Source organism: Festucalex cinctus, chromosome 20, assembly GCF_051991245.1.
Source record: "Festucalex cinctus isolate MCC-2025b chromosome 20, RoL_Fcin_1.0, whole genome shotgun sequence".
NCBI classification, from domain to species: Eukaryota; Metazoa; Chordata; class Actinopteri; order Syngnathiformes; family Syngnathidae; genus Festucalex; species Festucalex cinctus.
Window position 1 is genome coordinate 21,378,916 of NC_135430.1, and position 22,244 is coordinate 21,401,159.

Consider the following 22,244-nt stretch of genomic DNA (forward strand, 5'->3'; position numbering starts at 1 on the left):
AGGGCTTTATGGCTCAAAGTGGCGACAGGTGCTAAAGGCAATAAAACGAAAGTCATTGGACAGACAAAACACGGTTGTTGTGGTAGCCCCACCCCTCACAGTCAACACTTTGATGTCTATTTGCAACAAACCAAAGTCCAGAATATGGGACATTCCCAATTCTTTCCGACAAACTTTAAACCATCTTTTTTGAAATCAACAGTCTTAGCCAATCTTTCAGCCAATCGCAGAAAATGGCCACCCCAAAATGGATAAATGTTAAAAAATAAATAAATAAATAAAATGGTGGCTTTTGCTGCTTAACTCATATTGCACAAACAATATTAATCAGAATACTAGAATAATTGATTAATTTTACAATGCAGTGTTTTTCATATTAGTAGGCCTATAGCAAATGAATATAAATTTGGGGATGTTAGTTGAAAAACATAAATTACACCACATAATGCACATTTTTAAACGCAAGAATTGCATTTGCTAGACCGGTTGATCATTATGCAAGTTAAGTACCATCCATTGATAAAGAATTTGCATATTCAAGCTAATATTCAACTATTCTTCCTGATAACCGCGCAGGTGGACAAATAATTGATAGGGATCAGTAGTGAGGGCGTGCTTGAAGCCTTTTGATGTGTTCCGCTACAAGCTCCCATTCCCATGCTGCCTGATTGACTATTGTTCTTGGTGTCAAATGTGCCTCGCCTGCCAAAAGAGGCGTGGCCATGCAAAGTGGCCCTCAGTCGGCAGCTCTTTACTCACCGCAGCGACTCGGGTGACTCACGGGTCACGTCTGTTTCCAGAACAAGTGGAAGCAATAACGCTGCTGGAATGTCACCGAAGGAAGCTCAGTTTGCTTTTAATATGCAGTGTTTGCGTTTTCATGAACTTTGATTAGTTCAAAGTGATGCCAATGAGACCAAACGTGCTTACGGAGTGAAACGTGTGGCTTTTCTGCGGGTCATTTTGAAGCGAGAAGCTCATGAAACGGCATATGGCGTCTGCTTGCAGTTAGTTTACGTTTTGGTGCAGCTAAATAAGCTCGGCTTTGAGTCCTGTGCAGTTTGACTTTTATTGGTGCTGGCAGGGGGAACTGTGTGGATATTTGTTGTATGCTTGGAGTCCGTTTCGGGTTTAGGGTTGCTTGAAAAAAAAAAAAAAAAGAAGTCATATCTGGATGTTAATTGCTACTGTGCAGACTCAGAGGCCCAACCACAAAGCAGCATCTGTCAGCATGTTTTTTATGGGGAAAAATGTGTGTTTGTGTGAGTGTTAAATTAGAACCAGAATATTTCAAATCTGTATTATTCCTTATTTTTCTTGAACAAACCTACAGTATTTCTCCATGTAAAGCCTCGTAAAAGCAATTCACGGTTCTCCTTTTTTCTCTTCCTTCCCTCTATTTTATCCTTTGACATGTTTTCCAACATTTGCATAACTGTCATTTTGCGATGATCTTGACTTTCGTGGCATGCCAAGAGTGAGCTGCAACCAGTTTAATATGCAAATGAAGTGGTTGGATTGTAATATTTCATTCAGTCCAGTGAGGGACATGATCTCCTTCCCGTTGCCAGTCAACATTTGCTACACTGATCCTTTTATTAAATCAGCATGTTACAAACATTTTGGGGACAGCTCAAGTAAAAAGAATTCATTACAATTTGTGTTCATTTTTATTAGCAAAAATGGCACTTCTCATGTCCAGATAAAAAAAAAAAAAAAAATGAGTAGGCTGCATGAGGAAGAGAAAAAATGTAACCGCAGAATTTACAGTAAAAAAAAAAAAAAAAAAAAAAAGTGGGGGGAAAAGTTGCCAGCTAATTATTGTAAAATCTCAGTTAATTACTGTAAAAAAAAAAAAATTTTAAATCTATTACAGCATAATTATATAAAAAATATTTTTTTTTTAATGAATATAAATTAATTACTGTATAATTAATAATTAATAATTCTTTTGTAATTTATAATATAATCTATAAATGTAAAATATATATATATACGCTGTAATAGTTTTAATTTGTAAAATCTGTTAATTACTGTAAAAATCTATTACAGCACAATAATGTATAAACATACTTTTTATACTGAATATAAATGAGTTACTGTATTACTTAGTCATTCTTTTGAAATTTATATACAGTAAAAAATTAAAAGGTTTACTGATATGCTGTAATAGTTTTGATTTGTAAAATTTGTAAAAATCCATTACAGCATAATACTGTAAAAAATACTTTTTTTTTTAACTGAATATAAATTATAATGGCTGTATTCTTTAGTTACAATTTTGTACTGTGTATAAAATAGTTATTCTATTCTTGAGTAATTTAAAAACAGTAAAAAAAAAATGTAAAAAATAAATCAAAATAATTTTTTTTAAAAATTACAGTAATATGCTGTAATAGATTATTACAGTAATTAACTGAGATTTTACTATAAATAGGTGGCAACTTTTTGTTTATCATTCTTATGAAAGACTTTTGTCTTTTGATGTTTAATTACATCTCTTATACTGGATGTCGTTCAATTGTGCATGTGTACCTAATGTTATGGCCTTTAGAGTGAATTTGTGTGGTAGGTGAAGAAAGAAGAAGAACATGAAGAGCGTAGAAGGAGGGGGGGGGGGGGGGGGGTCCACTTCTCTGAACATATAACACTGTGTGGGAGGCGTTCCTTTTCTCTCTCTCTCTCTCTCTTTCTCTCTCTCTTCCCATTTCCACTGGTTTGTTTGCAAGCAAGCGCGCTCCTCACAGAAGGCGTGGGTGACTGGACCGAAGGAGCAAGAAAGAAGGAGAAGGGACGCGGGGGGAAGGAAGGCGCGAGAATGCCGGAGCGCACGCGAGGACTGATTAGCTGAGAGGTCGCTGAGAAGTTTGTCCTTCGTCAGACGGCAGAGATGGGAGGAAACTTTCCCCCAAGGTGGATATTCCCTTGCTGGGTGGCATGCATCCTCCTGGTTGCCTTCCATGCACAGGTAAGTCAACTTTTCAACTTTGCAAGGAGATGATATTGTGTTTCATTTAAAGATGTGGTTGCTTGGCAACCGTTACCCATCACGGCTTGTATTCCAGTAACCACCATTATTATTATGACTATAACGTGACCACAATTATTTCCCCTTTAGCAGCTTCTTACCCCTCCGAAATATCTTTGGATGAGCAGTTGTTGGGAAAATCAAACCAGAGGGCATCCTGGGAAAAAACAAACAAATCTGTCCTGGTGTGGAGCCTTGTTTTTGCATGTGTTTTGCAGTGACGCTGCAAAGTTTTGGCTTTGGTTTTTGTTCTCACCAAAGTCGTGCAATCACTGACTCACAGGATCCCCGAAGAATTCCCCTCCGTTTTCTCGGTTTTCTTTCACCCACTTGGTACAATTTGTTCCACATTCGTGTGAAGCCGATCGAGCCACTGCCAGATGACCTCAAAATGTGGAGAGTAATTATAGTGGATGACACAAGCTGTAATTTGACTTATTTATGCGTGTCTTGTAACTTTTACTTTTTTGTTGTTGTTTTTTTTTAAAGATTCGAACCCAGACTGCGAAGCAAACCTAAAGTCCACTTTGCTGATCCACGTAAAGCACAACAAAAGTTGTCCTGGTTTAAACGTTCCCTTTTTCCACGAGGGGTGTGATGTTTAAAAATAAACACGACATGAGTCACGGCAACTTTTCAAGGTGTTGATTTTCCTGGCTGCGGCCGAGTCTGAAAAAGAGCAAAAAGTCAAACGGTGCTTTTATTGGCGGGCCGCTGAGGCCGTTATGCAAATCTTTCTCTTGGAATGCGCTCGCTCTGGTTTGATGCTATCACACGAAGGCGGCTTTTAAAGCAAACTGGCAGAAAGGTGCTCAAAGTCTCGTTTTCACATTTTTCCACCCCCCCCCAAGCCTCCTTTTTCGCCCTTCTAGCCGTCCTCACAGCGTGTGACCACGCAGAGGATAAAGTTAGCGTTGAGGTCGGCCCTCTAAATGTTGCCTATAATCAGGAGGGCCGGACAAACTACGCTTATGTAGCGTATATTTAGCGTCCAAAACCGCCTCGAATAGAACGCAATCTGTCGCTGTCTGCTGTCAGTATCCGGGTCATGGCACCAACTGAAAAGTTCGGAGTCCTTTTATTTGAAATGTTGGCAATATTTTTCTAACGGTGACTAGCAAAAGACGTTAGAACTATTTAATGGATGCTAGAAGGACTTGCCTTCAATTCTTTTCTTATTTTTTTTCTGGTCACCCTCCCTTCTCTCTTCTCATCCTGCCTCCTTTCTTGCCATGTCCTTTATTTCCTTCTAATTTCCTTGAGGCAGTTTCCATCAGCGTTTCAGTCATCCTTTCCTTCCTTGCCTTCCTTTCATTTCCTCCCCCTTTCCCTCTGTTAATTGTTCATTTCGTTCATTCATTCCTTCCTTCCTTCCTTCCTCCCTTCCTCAGTGTTTACAGGACCTCACCTCTGATCTTCCATATTTCCTTCCTCCCTTCATGCCTTCCTTTCTGCATTTTCACTTCACAACTTCCACTCTTAAATCTTTCCTTTGTGCCTCCTTGTTCCTCATTCACGTTATTTCCTTCCTTGTTGTCCTTCTAAACTAGCATGCCATCCTTTCAAGTGCTGCCCATCCTTCCTGCTTTCAATCTCTTTCCTTCCTTCTTGACTTCTTTCCCAGTCTACTACATCCATTCTTTTCTTCCTTTATTGTTACACTATCCTTCTTTCTTTCATTCCTCCTTTCCTTCCTTCCTTACTTCATCACCTCCCGCCTTAGTTCATTCTGTCTTTCCTTTCTGGTTTGATTCCTTTCTTCCTTATTACTGACTGTTCTTCCATCCTGTTTTCTTTCTTCCCTTCCTTCATCCTCCATTCCCACTTCCTCCTGCCTTCCTTTCTACCTTAAATCATCGTTCCTTCTGTGTTTTCTTGCCTTCTTTTTGTGCTTTTCTCCACCATTTTTTTTTCCTTCTTCCAGTCCTATATTCCATCCTTTGTAGCTTCTGCCCATTCGCGCTGTCATACTCTCCTCCCTCCTCCCCGAGTTTCCTTCATCCATCCATCCTCTGCATTATTTCTTTTTTTCTTTCCTTCCAACCTTCATTCTTCCTGATTTCCTTTTTTTCATCACCTCCTCCCTCACATGGTCTGCAGGTGGTTGGCGCAGAGATGAAAAGAACAGATGGAAAAAAACGGATGCTTGCATTAATAAAGGTTTTATTCTATTATTTTTTATATCATTTTTATATGCAAGGGCATTCATGGGAAAGAAGTTGTTTGTTTTTTGTTTTTTTTTGAAGGGGCTGAGTGTTTAGAAGCAGGCTATAGGTTATAATTTTCTACGTTTCGATCAGACTGTGTGGTTTTGGCATCACTACTGTCATAACAGCCAACTCACAACTTCAGCAATGTGGCAAGGAATTCACCACCGCCACCTAAAAGAGAGCGAGAGCGAGAGTGAGAGTGAGAGAGTGCGCGTGGATAGCCAGCCCAGAGGCTTATGTTACCGTTTATTGCCTTTTGTCTCCCTCAATGAGCTCATCTTCTATGCGGCATTAATATGGCAAAAAAAGACAAAGACGAAAGATGTGTCGGGATGGAACGCGTATCGCGGCGAGACGACAAATACTTTCGCGCCCAAATGCAAAAGAATGTCTCGTGTTGAAAGCAGACTGGAACACGGCTGGCGTCTCCGATTGCGGTATGCGTTTGCGAGCATTCCTGACGTTCGTCGTTGCCGCCGCAAAACTGTCAGCGGTTCACCTCAAATATGGCTGGGAACTCATTAGCAGTGGCAAAAAAAAAAAAAAGAAATAAAACCTTACTGAGCCGCAAACAATGACATCCGATCTTAAAGACGTCTTGCCTCCATTAATCGGTGTCACAAAATAGATTAACTGCTTACCTTAACGTTCAAAATACAACTTTTTTTTTTTTTTTTTTTTTTCCTTTCAGAGGTGCTGGACTGGGAAAAAAAAATCTGGGTGAAGTCATTGTTGGTCGTTTCATGAAATAAAATGCACACATATCTCGAACCCTGTTCAACATACTACAAACAGAATCAATTCTGCGTAAAAAGCAACATTTTGGCAAGCTTAATTTACTCGATACCGCCATTTTATTTGGTGATTTATTTAGTTCAGTTTGCTGTCTATATCGTAAATGGATGAATGGGCTACGTCCTGTAAATTCTCGGCTGATCTCTTGGGGCAAAATAGAAGAAAATAATCATGAAATACCACCACATTGGTCTCAAACGATGCTGGCCCACCGGGCATCTGCCCTCTATGCCAGATGGCGACTCCACCCCTGCCTCTCAGGAGGAAAATAAGTGGTGCCACTGAGCACGCTCAAAAACAACCCAATATTGGTCAAAAATTGGACTGACCTGTTTCTTGGGTCAATTTGACTGAAACTTTTTTTTTTTTTTTTAAATAAATAAAAACTCAACGCTTGGGGTGTTGAAACAAAACAACTCAAAGTTGGGTCAACAAAAACAAAAAACAAAATTGGGTTATTTTTTAACACAGCAGTTTGCACGATGGGCTCCAAAAAAAAAAAAAGATAAATAAAAAAAATCCTTATTTGATTCTCAAAATCATAAAATAATAATAATAATTAAAAAAAGACGTTATTGTAATAGAAGACAAGGATACGCCTATTTTTTTTCCCGCAATACAGAGTTGCTTAAAATAATATAAAAAAAAAAAGAAAAACTTTTGGGTCAAAAATGGATGGATCCACTACTTGGGTCAATTTGACCCATTTTTCCAGGTTGTTTTGCACAAAACAACCCACAAAATTGGGCCACTTTGAACAAAACAAGCCAGCAGGTTGAGTCAAATCGATACAACTTTGGTTATTTTTGCCCCAAGTGTTTTTAGAGTGTCGGGAAACTCGGGTTTTGTAGCAGCAAAGTGGACAGTAGCAGCACACAAACTCAATTTACTTTCTGGTCAAATAAAAATGAATTGCAACGTACTGTTGAAGTAACATGAGCATGATGATCACATGATTGTTGTGTTGGACTTTTGAGGCATATTTACTTGCAGACTATTTTGGATCAACTGAATCATCCACTTTGTAGTCGCTCGTCAAAGCTGCAAACAATCATATCACCAGGACAGCATCTATGGTTTATGTATTCCTTTATATTATCTTTAATGGCGTATGAAGTGGAAAAAATAACTTCATAAGAGTCTCCTGCGAGAATCCTTTCATCCATTCAAGCCAAATGGAGGCTCGTGTCCAATTCCAGATGGCTCCTCTCTCGTAAGTGGGTGCCACTAGAGTTTGGTTTGATGGTCTGGATTCTGGTCAGGTACTTCTGAGCTTGCGGAAATAATTCCAGGGCACGTCTCGGAAAAAAAAACGTTTTTGTCCTCTTCCTCTCATTACTCACCACCATATCCAATGATCACATGAATATGGAGAGAGGAGAAAGAGGCCCTAAAAACAAAAATGTCCGCTCACATTGGTATTATTCTCCTTTTTATTGCTTCAAATGTCTAGACAGAATTGTGGAAAAACTGATATTTTTGTCATAATGTCTTTAGGATGCAGCCTGCAAGGTTCTCCAATGTGGCGAGCAGCAGTACTTAAAAGGCTCAAGATGCTGCAACAAGTGCAAACCAGGTAATGTCCCCTTTATTATTAACTCATTCACTCGCCGCCATTTTCACATTTCGCAATCCCGTTCGCTCCCGGCTGTTTTACTGGATTTTGACAGATTTTGAAAGGCCCACAGAATATTGTGTTCTATTGCTATAAAAGCATGGAACCAATCAAAAGAAAGATTAAAGTATCTTCTTTCATCAGGGGAAAAAAAAATATGTTTCTATCTGTTAACGTTTTGCAGCAATTAGCATTAGAAGAGAGCTAAGTTTCATCAGTTTTCACAAATCTATTTCAAATTGTAAGTAATTGAGCTTTTTTTTCCGACATGGCCCTGGTTGATCTCCTTTGCTCTGCTGCCACCTGCTGGCCGTTTGTGTAATAACTACCATTTCTGCAACCGTTCTTTGCAGTTGAGAGGCTGCATCAAAGCCTTCTGTATGCTCTAGCATTAAAAAAAAAACGTATAAATACGTCTTTGGGAATTTATTTATACGTTATTGGGAGTAAATGAGTTATGATCTAAATTAGCACACATAAACACATTTGATTTGATTTGTGCCTGTTTTCTCTCTCTCTCTCTTCACTGGCAGGATTACGCGTGTTTGCAGATTGCACTGAATCCCAGCAGACTAAATGTGTGAAATGCGGTCATGGGGAGTACCAACCCTACTGGACTCAAGAGACGCGTTGCCTTCAACAGAGAATATGCGATGCAGGTCAGGAACTGAAGAACGATTCTGTCAATTGGATCAAGATGTCTGAAATCGATTTCATGGTGTAGTCTGTGATGCTAAGCGCAAATATGGCAACATTGACGCTGACAGTTCTTGCCGTCACCAACTACATCATCAATTCTTCTTCCTTTATGTCCAATGCAATACCATAAATTCTTGTGAACAACACGTATAATAGTCACTCTTCCAAAACATCATCATCATAATAATAATAATAATAATGGATATACAGGTAGTGTATAGACACCAAAGTCAAAATGTTGCAAATAAAAAACAAAAAAAAGACACAAACTACTGTATTATCAGTTGATCTAATTTGTCGAGCACTTGTCAGTCGTGTTCCAAATGACTTTATAGGCGTGAAGTATGGTAAACCCCGGCAGCCATTTGCAAAGCACATACAGTATAAATAAGCAAGCGTTCAACTGGCATTCACCCAGTTTGGAGTGCCGAATGGCCCCAACGCGCACGGTTTCGGAATGTGGAAGGAAAACAGCGCTCGGAGAAAAGCCACGCGAGCAGAAGGGAGAACAGGCCGACTGCAAACAGGAAGGCCCCAGCCGAGATTCAAACCCTCGCCGCAGAACTGGGAGGCAGACTCGCTAACCAGGCGGCCGCACTGCTGCCTCTGAAAAGAAAACGGAAACATATCTGTCTCCTTATTTGCAGGTAAAGGTTTTATGTCCAGGCCTGAAAATCTGGAGGCGGAGGAGCCTTGTCGCTGTCTTCCCAACTTCCAGTGCTCTCTCATCAACTGCGAGTACTGTGAGAAGATTCCCTCCTGCCGACCTGGGTATGGACTCGAGGTTGAACCAGGTGAGACAGAGACACGCATAGAAATACAAAAGTCACATAGAATAATGTCGATTTGATACCCCAGAGTCCATAAACGGAAGGAAGATTTGTGTCCCGTGCAAGAAAGGATTCTTTTCGGCGGACAACAACACCAAACGATGCAAACCGTGGACCAAGTGAGTGCACACGCTCCATCTTGGTTTGACATTCTGAAGGGAAAAAACATTTGGTTATTTGGTGTGCTCACTGCGAGCCAGCTGCCATGAGTAACGCGCACGCACGCACGCACACATAAACTGCTTCCTCTGGAACCCTGGATCACGCACATCACTTTCCACTTGTAACTCATTTGATTGTTTCTTCAATTCCCCATTCTCGCAGTTGTAAGGCAGAGGGCAGGAGTGAGACACGAGCAGGCAGTGCTCAAGCAGACGCTGCGTGCGGACCGCCTGTCTCCAGTAAGGAAGAGCACATCAATTCATGGGGGGAGGGGATGAATACATCAAATTGTCATTCAAAACATTCTGTCGTCGTCGTCCCACCTGTAGGCGCTGCCCCCTCCTGGGTGATCGTGTCAGTGCTGTCAGCTATCACCGTCCTCTGTCTTCTCATCCTTTTCCTGTTTTGCTACAAAGACAAACTCAAGTTGCTCTCTTGTAAGTTACAATTGCAACTGCAATTGGTTTCACTGAAGCAACCCCCTTCGCTCCCGGCTATTTTACTGGATTTTGATTGATTTTGCAAGGCCCATAATAATAACGTGTTCTATTGTTATAAAAATAAGGAACCTACCAAAAGAAAGATTAGAGTCTAAAAGTATATTTCTATCTGTTTCCGTTTTACAACAATTGGCATTAGAATATAGCTAAGTTTCATCATTATTCACAAAAGAGCTTTTTGCAGCATGGCCCTGGTTGATCTCTTATACTCTGCTGCCATCGGCTGGCCTTTGTTGTAATAACTACCATTGCTATTCCCATTCTCTTCTGTTCATAGGTTGCATCAAAGCCTTCTGTAAACAAAAACATATAAATACGTCTTTGGGAGCATGGTTATATTTAAACTAGAATGCATTTGTACGTTTTTGAGAGCAAATGAGTTAAGATTTACCAGCCAGTGTGAAATGTAACTGGATGGGTTTGTTTTTCTTTTCTCATTTTTAGTTAATTTGCGATCATGTGTTCAGAATCTAAAAAGGACACGGATACAGCAGGTAAGATGACATTTCAGGCAAACAAATGAATTGTCAAAGGCAAGATCAAGCATGTTTTATTTGTTGCTGCTTTAGGAGACTTTGGCCCCCCTTTACCACAGCGGGGCAGCAGGCGGTCTCAAATATATCCCATGCGAGACCACCAAACTCTTCTGCCAAACGCCTCACGCCAACGACGGTGACGAGCCCCCTCGCGCTCCCGCCGTTGCCGTCTCCCTCCCCCAGACCCAGCAAACGGTCGTGAAGGAGGCCATAACGAAGGAGGCCATAACGAAGGAGCAGAGCGAAAGTTCGGGCGGTCCGGAGGAGGTGTCCGAAGAAGAGGAGCTCAGCAGCGTATCGCCCCTGTTGCCGGGTTCGTGCGTGTGCGGCGTTCAGGTCCGGGAGCCGCTGGAAGTCGGGGAGAATGAGGACTGTAGCCAAGCTGTCAGTCCAGGGACCCCCTGGACTTGCTCCTGTAGTGGTCTACGTGCCGAGAGGACGCCAGAGGAGGAAACCGGCGTCAGAGTCAGAGACGCGCACGTGACCAAGAGCGAAGCGAGCATTGCCTCTCTTGTCTCCTTTTCGCCTCCTCTCCTCCGCTCTTCCTCAGCCGGTCCTCAATCCGCCTCGGTTCCTGAGCTTTGCGTGCCTTTGAGCAAGGCTAGGGCGAGGCCAGAGTTCAAAGGTCACCTGAAAGACATGTCAGCAGCTAAGCAGAAGGGATATTACAGACCGGAAAGCACAGACTCCTCGTCGCCAGACAACAGCGGACCCTCCGCGATGACCTCAGTTAGCCCTTTAAAGACCTCGTCATCCATCGGAGACCTCGACTCGGAAAGGCCTCGGGAGGCCTCAAGTCGGGAGCAAAGCCATGGAGCATCTTGGGATGGAAAAACACTCCTGTCAGCGGACGCAGAGCTCGAGTGCCCCCCAGGAAGCCTACAGAGTCAGCTTGCAGAACCAACTCTTACCTCAGGTATGTTTCGAAACAAAACAAAACAGTTTTGCAGTTTAATTAAGTGATTCTTTGATATGCCACAAGAGGGAGCCCACGAACCACAAGTGGTCGCTTGAAGAACTGTTTTAGGGCAAACGTCTCAGTCACGAGTCATTCCGAGACAGTTCAATGATGCAAGACACTCGAGGCTGATTTGAAAAAAATTGAACGCTTGTGTTTGCCAGGTGGGCGACGCTGCGCTGTTTGTGTAGGCCACCTCACCGTTCTGCCACGCAGTCGTGCTCGTACACATTTGATACACTCGCAGTTTTGGGTTTCCGCAAGAAAAGTTGGACGAGTCCAACAACAATAGCAGACGTGAAACGTATGTTGGGTTTTACTGGAAAGTTGCAGAGTCACGTGGCTCGTCTGTTGAATATTTCTCACAGAAGCCAACAAGACAGACCTCCATAATCACATATCGCACTAAAACATAGACACAAAATGGCCAGAGTAGGTTTCTATGGATTAATCCATTTTTGACCAACCCAAAGTGTTTAAAAAGTACTTGTTCTCTTTGACAAGCCGCTGTTAATGACTCAAGCAAGCAAATTTGCTGTCTTTTGTGGGGGGATTCCGAAAAAGTGCTAATTTTGGAGATAGACCCCGCCCATAGCTAGCTAAAATGTATATCTACTTAGCATATTTAGACATATACACTTGATTATTTTTGGGCATTTTGTCAATTATTAACATCATATTTTCCGACTCTAAAGGCCGATAAAGCTAGCATCTCATTGAATGGCGAATGCGTACACAGGTAGCAAATTTGGGGTTTTCATCAGGATTTGTAAAATGTTTGTACTTGTTGCAAAGAAATTTTGAAAATGTTCAGACAACTTTTCACTGTCTGTGAATATCTTTTGAAACCTTTTACGAACCCTGACAAAAGCCCTAAATGAGCTACATTTGCGTGCATTTAGCGCTCAGTGAGATACACTGGGAACTCACTTACACTGTTTATTAAAAAAAAATACAAATTTTGTTAAAATTAAGAAAATATGTTGATTTCTTTTTGAAAACATCATCTACAGTGGAAAACTTTAAGTAGTCTTTTACTTGCTTAGTTTAGAATTTTGTTTAACACACATGGTGATGACCCGGGAAGCGCACTGCATGTTTATTTTTATTTTTTCATCATTTTTTAAACAAAGATGTATATTCTTCATATATTTAAAATTAAAAGAAAAAACTTAAAAGTGCTGAAAATTTGTTGAAAAGTTGTTTTAATTGCATTGTAAAATTTTTTTTCCTTAATTTTTGCGCTAATATTTTCTCTTTTACTGCAAATGAATATTGGCTTGAATGATCAGTTATCATTATAGTTTTAATTATGTGATAAAGCTAACTACTTCTGTGTCATTATATTGAAATGAACATACTTGGAATGCATTCAAGTTTTGTTGTTCAAGTGCACAACTCGACTTAAGTCAGTACTCGCGATACCGCTAAAGCTAACACGGCAGGAGATTTGTTTTGAGTCCCGGCCAACAATAAATTCAACCGCAAAGTAGATATGGTATTGACTTTCTTTTTGAAAGCGGGTTACCGTTCCAAATATTTGCAGGCTATTATTCTAACGGAAAACTACATTGTTTGTGTTTAAAATTAGTGGGATAATATCACATACCCGCAGGTAATAAAACACACATAGAGGACTGGTTATTATGTTTCCTTTCTATCAAGTACATATAGAAAAAAAAGAGGAATATGATAATTGTGTTTTTTGTTTTTTTTTTAAATATAGTGGACAACCATTAAGGTACACTCAGACACACAACATTGTGCGTGAGCATGCGTTTGTGTGCGTCAGTTTGAGCCGTGCCATTGACAGAGTTCCTGTTTACGCAGACTTTTATAGGATTGCGTAAAGTGACCGCAGCTTTAATTGTAGCAAGATGTGCACAGCTTGAGTAATACTTTTATAAGCACATCCACCCAACACACACACACACACACATGAAAATCTGCGAGACTCTCACTGATGACGGGACTCCATAATTACACACTTGAAACGAACACCATTTCCCATCACGCGTGCATTTAGACGGGCTTCCCGCAAATACTATTTTGAGTTCAAGGTCACCTGTCTGCTCCGTATATCCTCTAATAGATGATGCCTTGCCATTAAGGAATGATCCTTTACAACAACAAAGAGTACACGTTGCAGAGAAGTTCTGTCAGCGTTCAGCTCGGTTTAAAATGACGCTTTGTTGCTGTTGTTGGGCATCCAGAGAAATCGCTCAGATATTGGAAGGGACGAAGAGAAGGAGATTCCAGAGAGGTTTTGTTTTCAAACTTGCGGCGGGAAGGACATATTTTCAAGTTGGGCCTCTCACGCTGTTATTCCAGGAAAACGAGGCTGTTTGCCTGCCTCTGCTGCAGCTTTCGTTTGTGTCACTGTTTTCTCTCGACGCGTCTTCCCGTTTGCTCGCATCTGATGCCGGTTTGCGTGCGCGTGAGAGTCGCAACGGCTCGTCGTCTCCTCGCGTAGGCGGGAAGGTCGGACGGAGGGTTGGATAAAATGGAAAGTGAGAAAAAGGGCTCCCAAATGAAAATACACTTGTTTTGTTTATTGGCTCTGCCTGGATGCAGCCGGCGGTGTGCAAAAAATAAAATAAATAAATAAAATGGTTTGGACTGAAGTTGAACCAAATGAAAGAATTTAGCAACCGTTTTTCGACATCCCCGGAGGCTCATTTGCAAAGTACAAAACTTTGGCAAATGTTTTTTTTCCTGATGGTGGTCTTCGGTTTCCCAAACTAAAACAGGCAGATTAGTAAAAGTAAATGAGTAGCGCCAAAGATGTAAATTATACGACGTAACTGCGGGCCTTTCTTTGGCCATTCAAGCATGTGTGTTTGTAAATTGTAAATCCTATCCACCACACCAGCATCTACTGAACCTCAAAAAGAATTTGCTTCTCCCACTGCTCGCTGAAATTGGTGTTTGTGGATCTTACTCTGCTTGATCTATCCTTCCTTCCTTTAGTCTTTCCTCTGGTCTCTTGAGACCGATGTATCCGGGGTTGGTGAGAGATTCTGAATTTGTAATTTTGTGGGCGGATTGTGGTGTCTGGTTGGTGTTGGATTTCACTTTGATTCATCTTTCTTTCCTTTGGTCCTTCCTCTGGTCTACTGACAGCTTCACGACTGTGGCGGGACTTTGGGGTGTCTCGCGTTTTTTTGGGGGGGGTTTTGTGTGTGTGTGTTTTGGTAAACTTTGAAATCCATCCATGTCATCCGACCATGTCGTGTCTATCGGAACAGCTAGCTAGTGGTAAGCTAACCTAGGAGGGTTCGTCTCTGCTGAAAACTCCAATAATATCCTCCTGACTACCAGCATTTCAAATTTGTCCTCTGTAGTGGACCTTTTTAAACCTGAATATCTCCCACACAGTGCATACGATTGAATTAACTCCTTTTGTGCTTTGAAACCAAATGTGTAAGGGTAAGGCTTTGCTACCTTTGATTGCATCATAAAAGAAAATGGCTTCCCTCAGTGCAAGCACTTTTTAGGGAAGAGGAAAACACTTTTTATTGAACAAATTTAGGCTTTAAATGTTGTTAGCATGTTTTCTATAAGACTCTTAAGAACACATTAAAGTATTGTTTGAATAATTTAGATAAAGTTAAAAAAAAAAAAATGTCCTCTGTAGTGGACACATCCTAGCTTAAAAACAAAAACTTTTTTTTTTTTTTCAAAAAAAATTATTTTGCAGTATTCCAGTTCCTTCACAAAGATTGGGGAATAACAAAATAAACATGATTGGACAATATGTTTTTCCTGGTAGTCAGGAGGATGAACATATTGTTTCAACTTTTTCTTACTGTCAAATATCAAAACTGAGCATCATTATCCTTACTAAGGTTGACTTTTTTTCTTTTTTTTTTTACACTGCTCTTATATTGCGTATTCTTCATCTCCTCACAATGACTTGTCTCTCATAGGTCAAGTGTCGGGGAATCACAACACCACCTTCATCTCCAGCGGTCAGGTGGTGAACTTCAGCGGCGACGTCATCGTCGTGTACGTGGGTCAGACGTCTCTGGGACGTGACGGGGCGCCGCTGGAAGACGACTTTTCCAGTCCTGTCCAAGAGCAGGCCAATGAGACCGCCTCGTTTTTCCAGAGTGGCCTGAGGTCAGCGGGGGACTCTGTTACCCAGAAGCCATTGCGGGACGACGCCGCGCGGGCGCAAAAAATGACTGCGTAAGTGTCACAACGGGAACAAAGCAGTAGCGAAATGATGCTTTCGAGCCATCGAATCTTTACGTCCTTTTGAACAACTCAGTCCGTGTCCAATGTTTCGGGTCAAGGGTGAGCTGGAGCCTCGATCACAAGCTGGACTGATTGCAAGCCAATCATCAAGTTCATTGCATTGGGGCAACTAGAGTTCAGGCTGGTCGATTGGCAGTAAGTAGATTTCAATTGTACCAATAAAAGGGGTCGTTTGACATGTTGGAAATGCTCCTCGGAAAAATCCAAATGTTCGCAATTTGGAAGATTTGAAGCCTTATAAAATCATACCATGAAAGCAATTATTTTTATGGCGGGAAATTGAATCTGCCAAATAGATGAGACGAGAGATTTCAAAACTTGTTGAAGAAAAACATGAACTCGCGTTTCTCAATGTAACTTTCTTACATTGAAATTTTTTTTTTAAATAAATATATATAAAATAAAGCGACACATCCATTTTTGGTACGAATCTGTTTTTTTGTTTGTTTTGTTTTCTTCCTGTATGAAGATGTTTTTTTCATACTGCACCCTTTGTGCAGTTTTTCTTGGAAAAATGCTATGCATTTGATAAGCTATTTTTATTTCGAGTATGTTTTAACATGCAGGCTTTATTGAAGAAAATGAATATCTGTTTATAAAGTAATTTGTTTGAAACAAATTCACAAAGGCATTGTTTATGTATTCATTCATCCTTTTTTTTTGTGTGTGACAAAAAATGTACTGTATATGTGAGGAATGAATATGCCAGCCATTTCTGTTGGCGACAGGGACAATCATCATAATTGCAACGGGTGACGAGATGAATATTTTGAGTGGAATTAAAATGTTTTGCATCTCATCACTCCAAAGATGGCTGACGCCCATCCTGTGTCTTGTGGCCTCTCTCTGTGAGTTTTGCTATTCTGGGACGGGCAAATTACAACGAAAGAGCCGTTTATGAGGCCGATTCTTTTTTGAGGCGCAGTTAATTACACATGTGGCCTTTATGCTGTTGTGCTCGCTGTCAACAGCCGCTCGGGCTTTCATCAGGCGGAGGATTTCATGCAGCTGTAAGGAGCGGGTGAGCGAGCCACCGTCTTGTTGGCCAGAGTCGCAGAGGGGACCACATGAGAGAAGCGCTGGCTGTAAAACCTTTTCTTTTTCTCTTTTTCTCTTTTTTTTAAATAAGCTGTGTGTTCGTCGTCTCACTTTAGTTTATGGCTTCAAAACAGGAAGTTGTGTACAGCCTTCTCACTGAATTTTCATTTTCACACTGCACTCACGTTGTATTCACAATGACAAATGGGGAGATTAAAAGGTATCCATTCTAATACTCGACAATTGTACATCACTTTACAGGTTTATGTCAACTGTCAGACGAGCCTTCCTGCAGCGGAAAGCACCTGAAAATCCACGTTAGTGCAGCACTTCAATTACAGCAGGGTCACCTGTGGATATAAGGGTTCGATTTCCCCGTTCCGCTTTGACTTCATTGTGCAGGGAGTCTCACGTACAGCAGGAAGTTGATGTTTTCCATATAGGTGAGATCAGATGGATCTGAAATAGCAAAGGAAATTGTGTACCACGCAGTAATGTTTTGTCTAGTTATAATGGAAGCTTTCAAAATAGACCTGCTGAAATTAGTATGATGTCGTCAGTATTTTGGATCACAATTATAATTGAATAATAATAATAATGATTAAATTTATCTCAAAACATGTTTTATATTTATATTAATTTATTACAATTACTGTAAAATCCTGTCACTCAAAAAAAAACATCTATATAAATCTGATGCATTATTATTATTATTATTATTATTATTATTACTATTACCATCATCCCAAATCGAGGGGTGGATACAGGGAGCTCAATACGAAACCCTGTCTAGACCGTTACCAGTACCTAAGCAGTACCTAAGAGTTGTTTTGAATTTTTATTCATTCATATTAGCAATAAGTTAATCAAATAATATTTTCTTTATTTTTAATTCATAAATTTAACCTGCAAATTGGGGAACTATGTTAAACACAAGTACAGAGAGGGAGGGGGGGAAAAAAACTTTATGGGTGAGTTTGGTGTTTTATACACGAGTGCGGGTTACATGGGATATTACATATTGTCATTATATTATTATTATTATTATTAACATTGTAATTTAGTTTGTTTTTTTTAGATTCAGAATTCCAGGGGTCTGTATTGTAAATATTGTAAGCTTTGCCACAAATGAATCATCTTCTCCAATTAAAATCTTTCGAACGTTCATACTAACAGGTCCTTCTATTTCATTTGATTTCTTTAAAATAGCAAAAGAATGTAACATGCACATACAACATGAACATCCAGTGTCTCAATGAGGCTACTGATGAACGTGTCCCAACATTGAATCCCCAACTTCCTGGAACTCCATGGAAGCATTTCAATCCAGTTCTGTCATTTTTTCGGTCTTGAGCAAAAACCCGTCCAACACCGCAAGATCTGTTCTGTTCATCATCAACTTCCGTGAACTCGCTTCTTCTCTCCATCTGTATTTGTTCCATCAACTTGTATACCTTTTTGTGATACACAGTTTCAAGCTTGGAATGTACAAAGTATGAATAGTCTTGTGTTTGTTGGGCTTTTCATGGAAAAAAAAAAAAAAAGTGCAGCTCATGTGATGATCCGTCTCGATATGCCGATTTAATTGATTTGTTCCAATCACAACAGAGTAGCTTGAGAAGAGCGGAAGACTCTCATTTCTGTGTCCGTCCTCCTCCTTGCAGGATGCAAGCCATCAGGTAAGAAACTTTACAAACTTGCCTTCAAAACAAACACAATAATTGTACCTTTTGGAGTACAACTGATTCTCACTCATTTGTTATTATTATTATTATTTTATGGGTTATCAGTTGCTAGGTCACCAACCCCAATTGACACTTGTAGTCACGACCGTCTTTTGGCCTCAGCAAGTGAGGCAGAAAAACCTCCATGACGATGAAAGAGGGAGTCCAACCCAAGAAGGGTCTGAGCTCAATTGTTAATGAGTGATGATGAATGATTGTCAAGAGCAAAATAACGTCCACAACCTTGACAAAAAAAAAAATAATAATAAAAGTAGAGTTTGTGTCAATACTTGCTTGCATCTGAAAATGGTGTTTCTTCCTCATCAGGTCTCTGTTAATCCCCAAGTGGTCGTCCGATACGCGTCTGGACGGGAAGACAGCTGTCATAACGGGCGCCAACACGGGAATCGGCAAAGAGACGGCAAAAGATCTGGCTGCCAGAGGCAAGATATACAAGTCAACGCAGTGTTCTGATTTACGGTCTTCGGCCTTAGCGACGTAGCTGTCGGTGAGCAGCTTGCTTACTCAGATTTCAATGTGCAATTTCCTCCTGGAACCTTCCCAGGCGCAAGGGTGATTCTGGCTTGCAGGGACATGGCGAAGGGAGAGCAGGCGGCCCGAGACATCATGCGGGAGGTGTCGTGCGCCAAAGTCGTCGCCAGGCATTTGGATCTGGCCGACACCAAATCCATCTGCCAGTTTGCCGAGAATGTCTACAACAGTGGGTGGCACACGTGACGTGCTCGCGTGTTACAAAATGTGATCGAGTGTTGATGAAATACATTTGACTTGCAGCTGAGAAGGGTCTGCACTACCTGATCAACAACGCCGGCGTGGCTATTTGCGCGTACGCCACCACCGTGGACGGATTTGAGACGCAGTTTGGAGTCAATCACCTCGGTAGGAAAACTGATCATGTTGGTCACAAATCAAACGTGTCACTTTCTGCCACGCTAACTCTGCAACTTGTGACTGGAGTCACTTGTGAATTTTTAGTCCCTCGCCTGTGGCTCCCTGTGGATGTCAAACAAAATTTGTGGAAATTAATATTCTTTTACATATTTATTTTTTACTATTTTAGATGTAATATTATTTTGATTAATTTAAAATGAATAAATGAATAATACTGAAAATAAGTCAGAGTCAAACGTTGTCAGAGACAGTCAAAATAAATAAATAAAAATGTCCAAAAAGTGGCTATAAAATGTCCAAAAGGAAGAGGAAAAATAGAAAATGACCATAAAATTTCCAATAAATTGACAAAAATGTCAGAGAATTGAATTGTTAATGGCCAAAAAACAAAAGGATTTCTTCTTTTGTTTCCATAAAATGCCCACAATATTGCCAAAAAAGTCAGAAAATGTATTTTGAAAAAAAAAATAAGAAGAAATCCCGAAAATTACCATAAAATGTCCAAAAAAATTGCCAAAAAAGGTCAGATAATTAATTAATGATAAATTGGGAAAAAAACATGTTCAAAAATTAACATAAAATGTCAAAGAAAAACAAGAAATCCTAAAACTTACCATAAATTATCCCAAAAAGTATAGAGGTGAAAATTACCGCAATATGTCCATAAAATTGCCAACAAAAATAACAGCTAGAATTTTGACAGAAAGGTATAAAAGACTAAAAATGTCTGAAAAAAAAGTATGAAAAATGTTCCCAAAAAATATATAGGCCTATTTATCCAAAAGTAGAAGAAAATGAATCTCAAAGTATTGACGCTTCGTAATTTTTCTGTTAGGGTGCAGCTCTAATTAGCTCTTGGGCCCTTAGTGCATTAGAAGAGCACACTGTTGCGTTGATCAATGTTGAAATGTTTTGCGGCTCCAGACAGATCTTGATTATTTTTTGTTATTTATTTGGCCTAAAATGTTTCTTTTGACAGGAACTGTTGCTTGCTGAGCCCTGCTCTAACGAACAGGCCCTGACGTTTAACATTTGCACCCTTCCAGGTCATTTTTTCCTCACCTTCCTGCTGCTGGACTTGCTCAAGCACTCCGCCCCTTCCCGGGTCATCACCCTGTCCTCAATCACGCACACCATGGGGAGGATCCAGTTTGATGACCTGGCTGGGGAGCAGAACTACCACCCCGTGCGGGCTTACGCGCAGAGCAAGCTGGCCAACGTTCTATTTACCAGGGAGCTCGCCAAGAGGACCGAGGGTATGATGTGTCTTTTGAATTCGCTTCTCACCGTGCAGAAATGAACGTTTTCCAACGTGAGAGTCTCATGCCTAAACCACAAGTGCTTTTGGAAAGGGAATGAGAAGGAATTAAGCAGGCTTTGAGGAGACAATGCTTGCCTTTGAGTGGTGATATTTGTACCTTTTAAGCTAATTATGCTAAGCAAAGGGGTTGTTTGTTTTATATACTTTGAGGAATGCAATTGATGGAGTGATAGAGGAAAGATCATTCGGGAGTCGGTCTTTATCTGGGCGTCCATTTCAATTCATTAACCGCAAAACGAAACACATAAGGCCCTCTGGCCAAATTTAAAAATAAAAATGGAACTTTTTCCTACCTAGTCTGAACGAAATCCGTTTTGCTTCCAGCTTTAGGAGTGACCGCTTACTCAGTGGACCCTGGCACTGTCAACACCGAGATCACCAGGCACATCAGGAGGCCGATGGCAGACATCATCCGAATGTTTTCCAGCCTGTTCAAGACTTCAGCAGAGGGCGCCTACACCACCATCTACTGCGTGGTCACTCCTGAGAATGAGCTGCTCAACGGGGGGCACTACAGGTGAGTCTGCGGTGGGCCTCGATCGCGCTTCTTTTCACCCGGATGGCATCAACGTGTCACGTTTGGATCGCTCCTTGCAGGGACTGTGCCCATTCCACGGCCTGCAGGGCGGGTCGAGATGATGGCACCGCTTTAAAGCTGTGGGCTGCCAGCTGCCACTTGCTGAGCATCCGCTGGAGATGAACATCAGGAGTGATATCAGGTTGAAGCTCAGTGCTAAAAATATGATAACAGCTGACAGAAGCTGATATTGTCAGCGACTCACATAATTAAAATATATCAACAGCCTGATTTTGTTTGTTTGTGTATGTCTATTGTAATGTGAGAATCCTATCGAGCCATCTATTCTTTAGGAGGCAGTTGGTTTTTTGGCTGAGGAGGACCTCAAGCGGCCATAAAGCGGTACTGCAACTGCATCAGCCTGTCCAGTGTCCTTTAGCAGATATCACACAACTATCATAGCAGTCCACCTGTCAATAAATGTGTTTTAAAAAATGCCCCATTTTTATACCCCCTTTAATTTTTTAAAGGACAAAAGGAAGTTTCAAATTCTGGTATTTGTTAATATATTATAAGCGGTTAAAACAAGTGCAATATCAGCAAAAAAATAAAAAATAAATAAATAAATAAATAAGAAAGCGGATTTGAATTGTCAAGAGATTTTTTTAATAACAGGTGTAAATGTACATGAACAAAAATTTAGATTGTAAAAATGGAATTCAAACTGTTTTACAACTGCTCAAAATTGTTTTTGTGTTTGCTTTTGTATGTGTCCATGCCCAGACGTTAATGGATGGACGCATAAACAATTCTAACATATGAAAGGTTGCTTTACAGTGTCCTTATTTTACTGTATGGAATCGTGTGCAACCGTATGCCTCACAATGTTTAGGCATCCTTGTTATTTTTCCCCCCGTCTTGTTGTCTTTTTCAAAAATGGAATGCTTTGACACTTTGCCCCCACTAGCTTAGCCTCGTGGGCGCGCAGATCAATGAGGTGTGTCACGACGCGAAAGTGCTGCTTGCATAGCGTCCATTTCCCTAAATGTGTTTTTTATTTTCTTTTTAGTATTCAACAGCGTTTTGCTATGTTCAATAGCAGACTTCCACGTGTTTTCGAAGAATGTGTGTGCTCTTCC

General features: G+C 40.7%; 2 protein-coding genes across 3 annotated transcripts; both read left to right on the top strand.

Moving 5' to 3' along the window:
- The first annotated feature begins 2,620 nt into the window (after positions 1 to 2,620).
- Positions 2,621 to 15,994, top strand: tnfrsf11a (tumor necrosis factor receptor superfamily, member 11a, NFKB activator). Of its 2 annotated transcripts, XM_077509440.1 has the most exons (10): positions 2,621 to 2,968; positions 7,531 to 7,609; positions 8,182 to 8,307; positions 8,995 to 9,141; positions 9,206 to 9,296; positions 9,502 to 9,578; positions 9,669 to 9,776; positions 10,284 to 10,333; positions 10,409 to 11,291; positions 15,263 to 15,994. In XM_077509440.1, exons 1-10 carry the CDS (start codon positions 2,891 to 2,893, stop codon positions 15,526 to 15,528), a joined length of 1,905 nt encoding a protein of 634 aa, XP_077365566.1. In that variant the 5' UTR covers positions 2,621 to 2,890; the 3' UTR covers positions 15,529 to 15,994. The 2 variants fall into 2 exon arrangements, with proteins under 2 accessions (XP_077365566.1, XP_077365567.1); XM_077509441.1 differs by lacking the exon at positions 9,669 to 9,776.
- Positions 15,995 to 18,221: 2,227 nt separating this feature from the next.
- Positions 18,222 to 21,336, top strand: LOC144009261 (retinol dehydrogenase 12). The gene is made up of 7 exons (XM_077508892.1): positions 18,222 to 18,310; positions 18,683 to 18,798; positions 18,921 to 19,076; positions 19,151 to 19,255; positions 20,314 to 20,523; positions 20,913 to 21,105; positions 21,186 to 21,336. Exons 1-7 carry the CDS (start codon positions 18,297 to 18,299, stop codon positions 21,286 to 21,288), a joined length of 897 nt encoding a protein of 298 aa, XP_077365018.1. The 5' UTR covers positions 18,222 to 18,296; the 3' UTR covers positions 21,289 to 21,336.
- Positions 21,337 to 22,244: the final 908 nt, after the last annotated feature.

What these genes read in the sequence shown, in the direction of transcription:
- tnfrsf11a (XM_077509440.1), top strand. Translation starts at nt 2,891, where the DNA reads ATGGGAGGAAACTTTCCCCCAAGGTGGATATTCCCTTGCTGGGTGGCA. An exon ending in CTGCAACAAGTGCAAACCAG is followed by an intron (nt 7,610 to 8,181) that starts GTAATGTCCCCT and finishes CTTCACTGGCAG; the next exon opens with GATTACGCGTGTTTGCAGAT. An exon ending in AGAACCAACTCTTACCTCAG is followed by an intron (nt 11,292 to 15,262) that starts GTATGTTTCGAA and finishes TGTCTCTCATAG; the next exon opens with GTCAAGTGTCGGGGAATCAC.
- LOC144009261 (XM_077508892.1), top strand. An exon ending in AAAAGATCTGGCTGCCAGAG is followed by an intron (nt 18,799 to 18,920) that starts GCAAGATATACA and finishes GAACCTTCCCAG; the next exon opens with GCGCAAGGGTGATTCTGGCT. An exon ending in TGCCGAGAATGTCTACAACA is followed by an intron (nt 19,077 to 19,150) that starts GTGGGTGGCACA and finishes TTTGACTTGCAG; the next exon opens with CTGAGAAGGGTCTGCACTAC.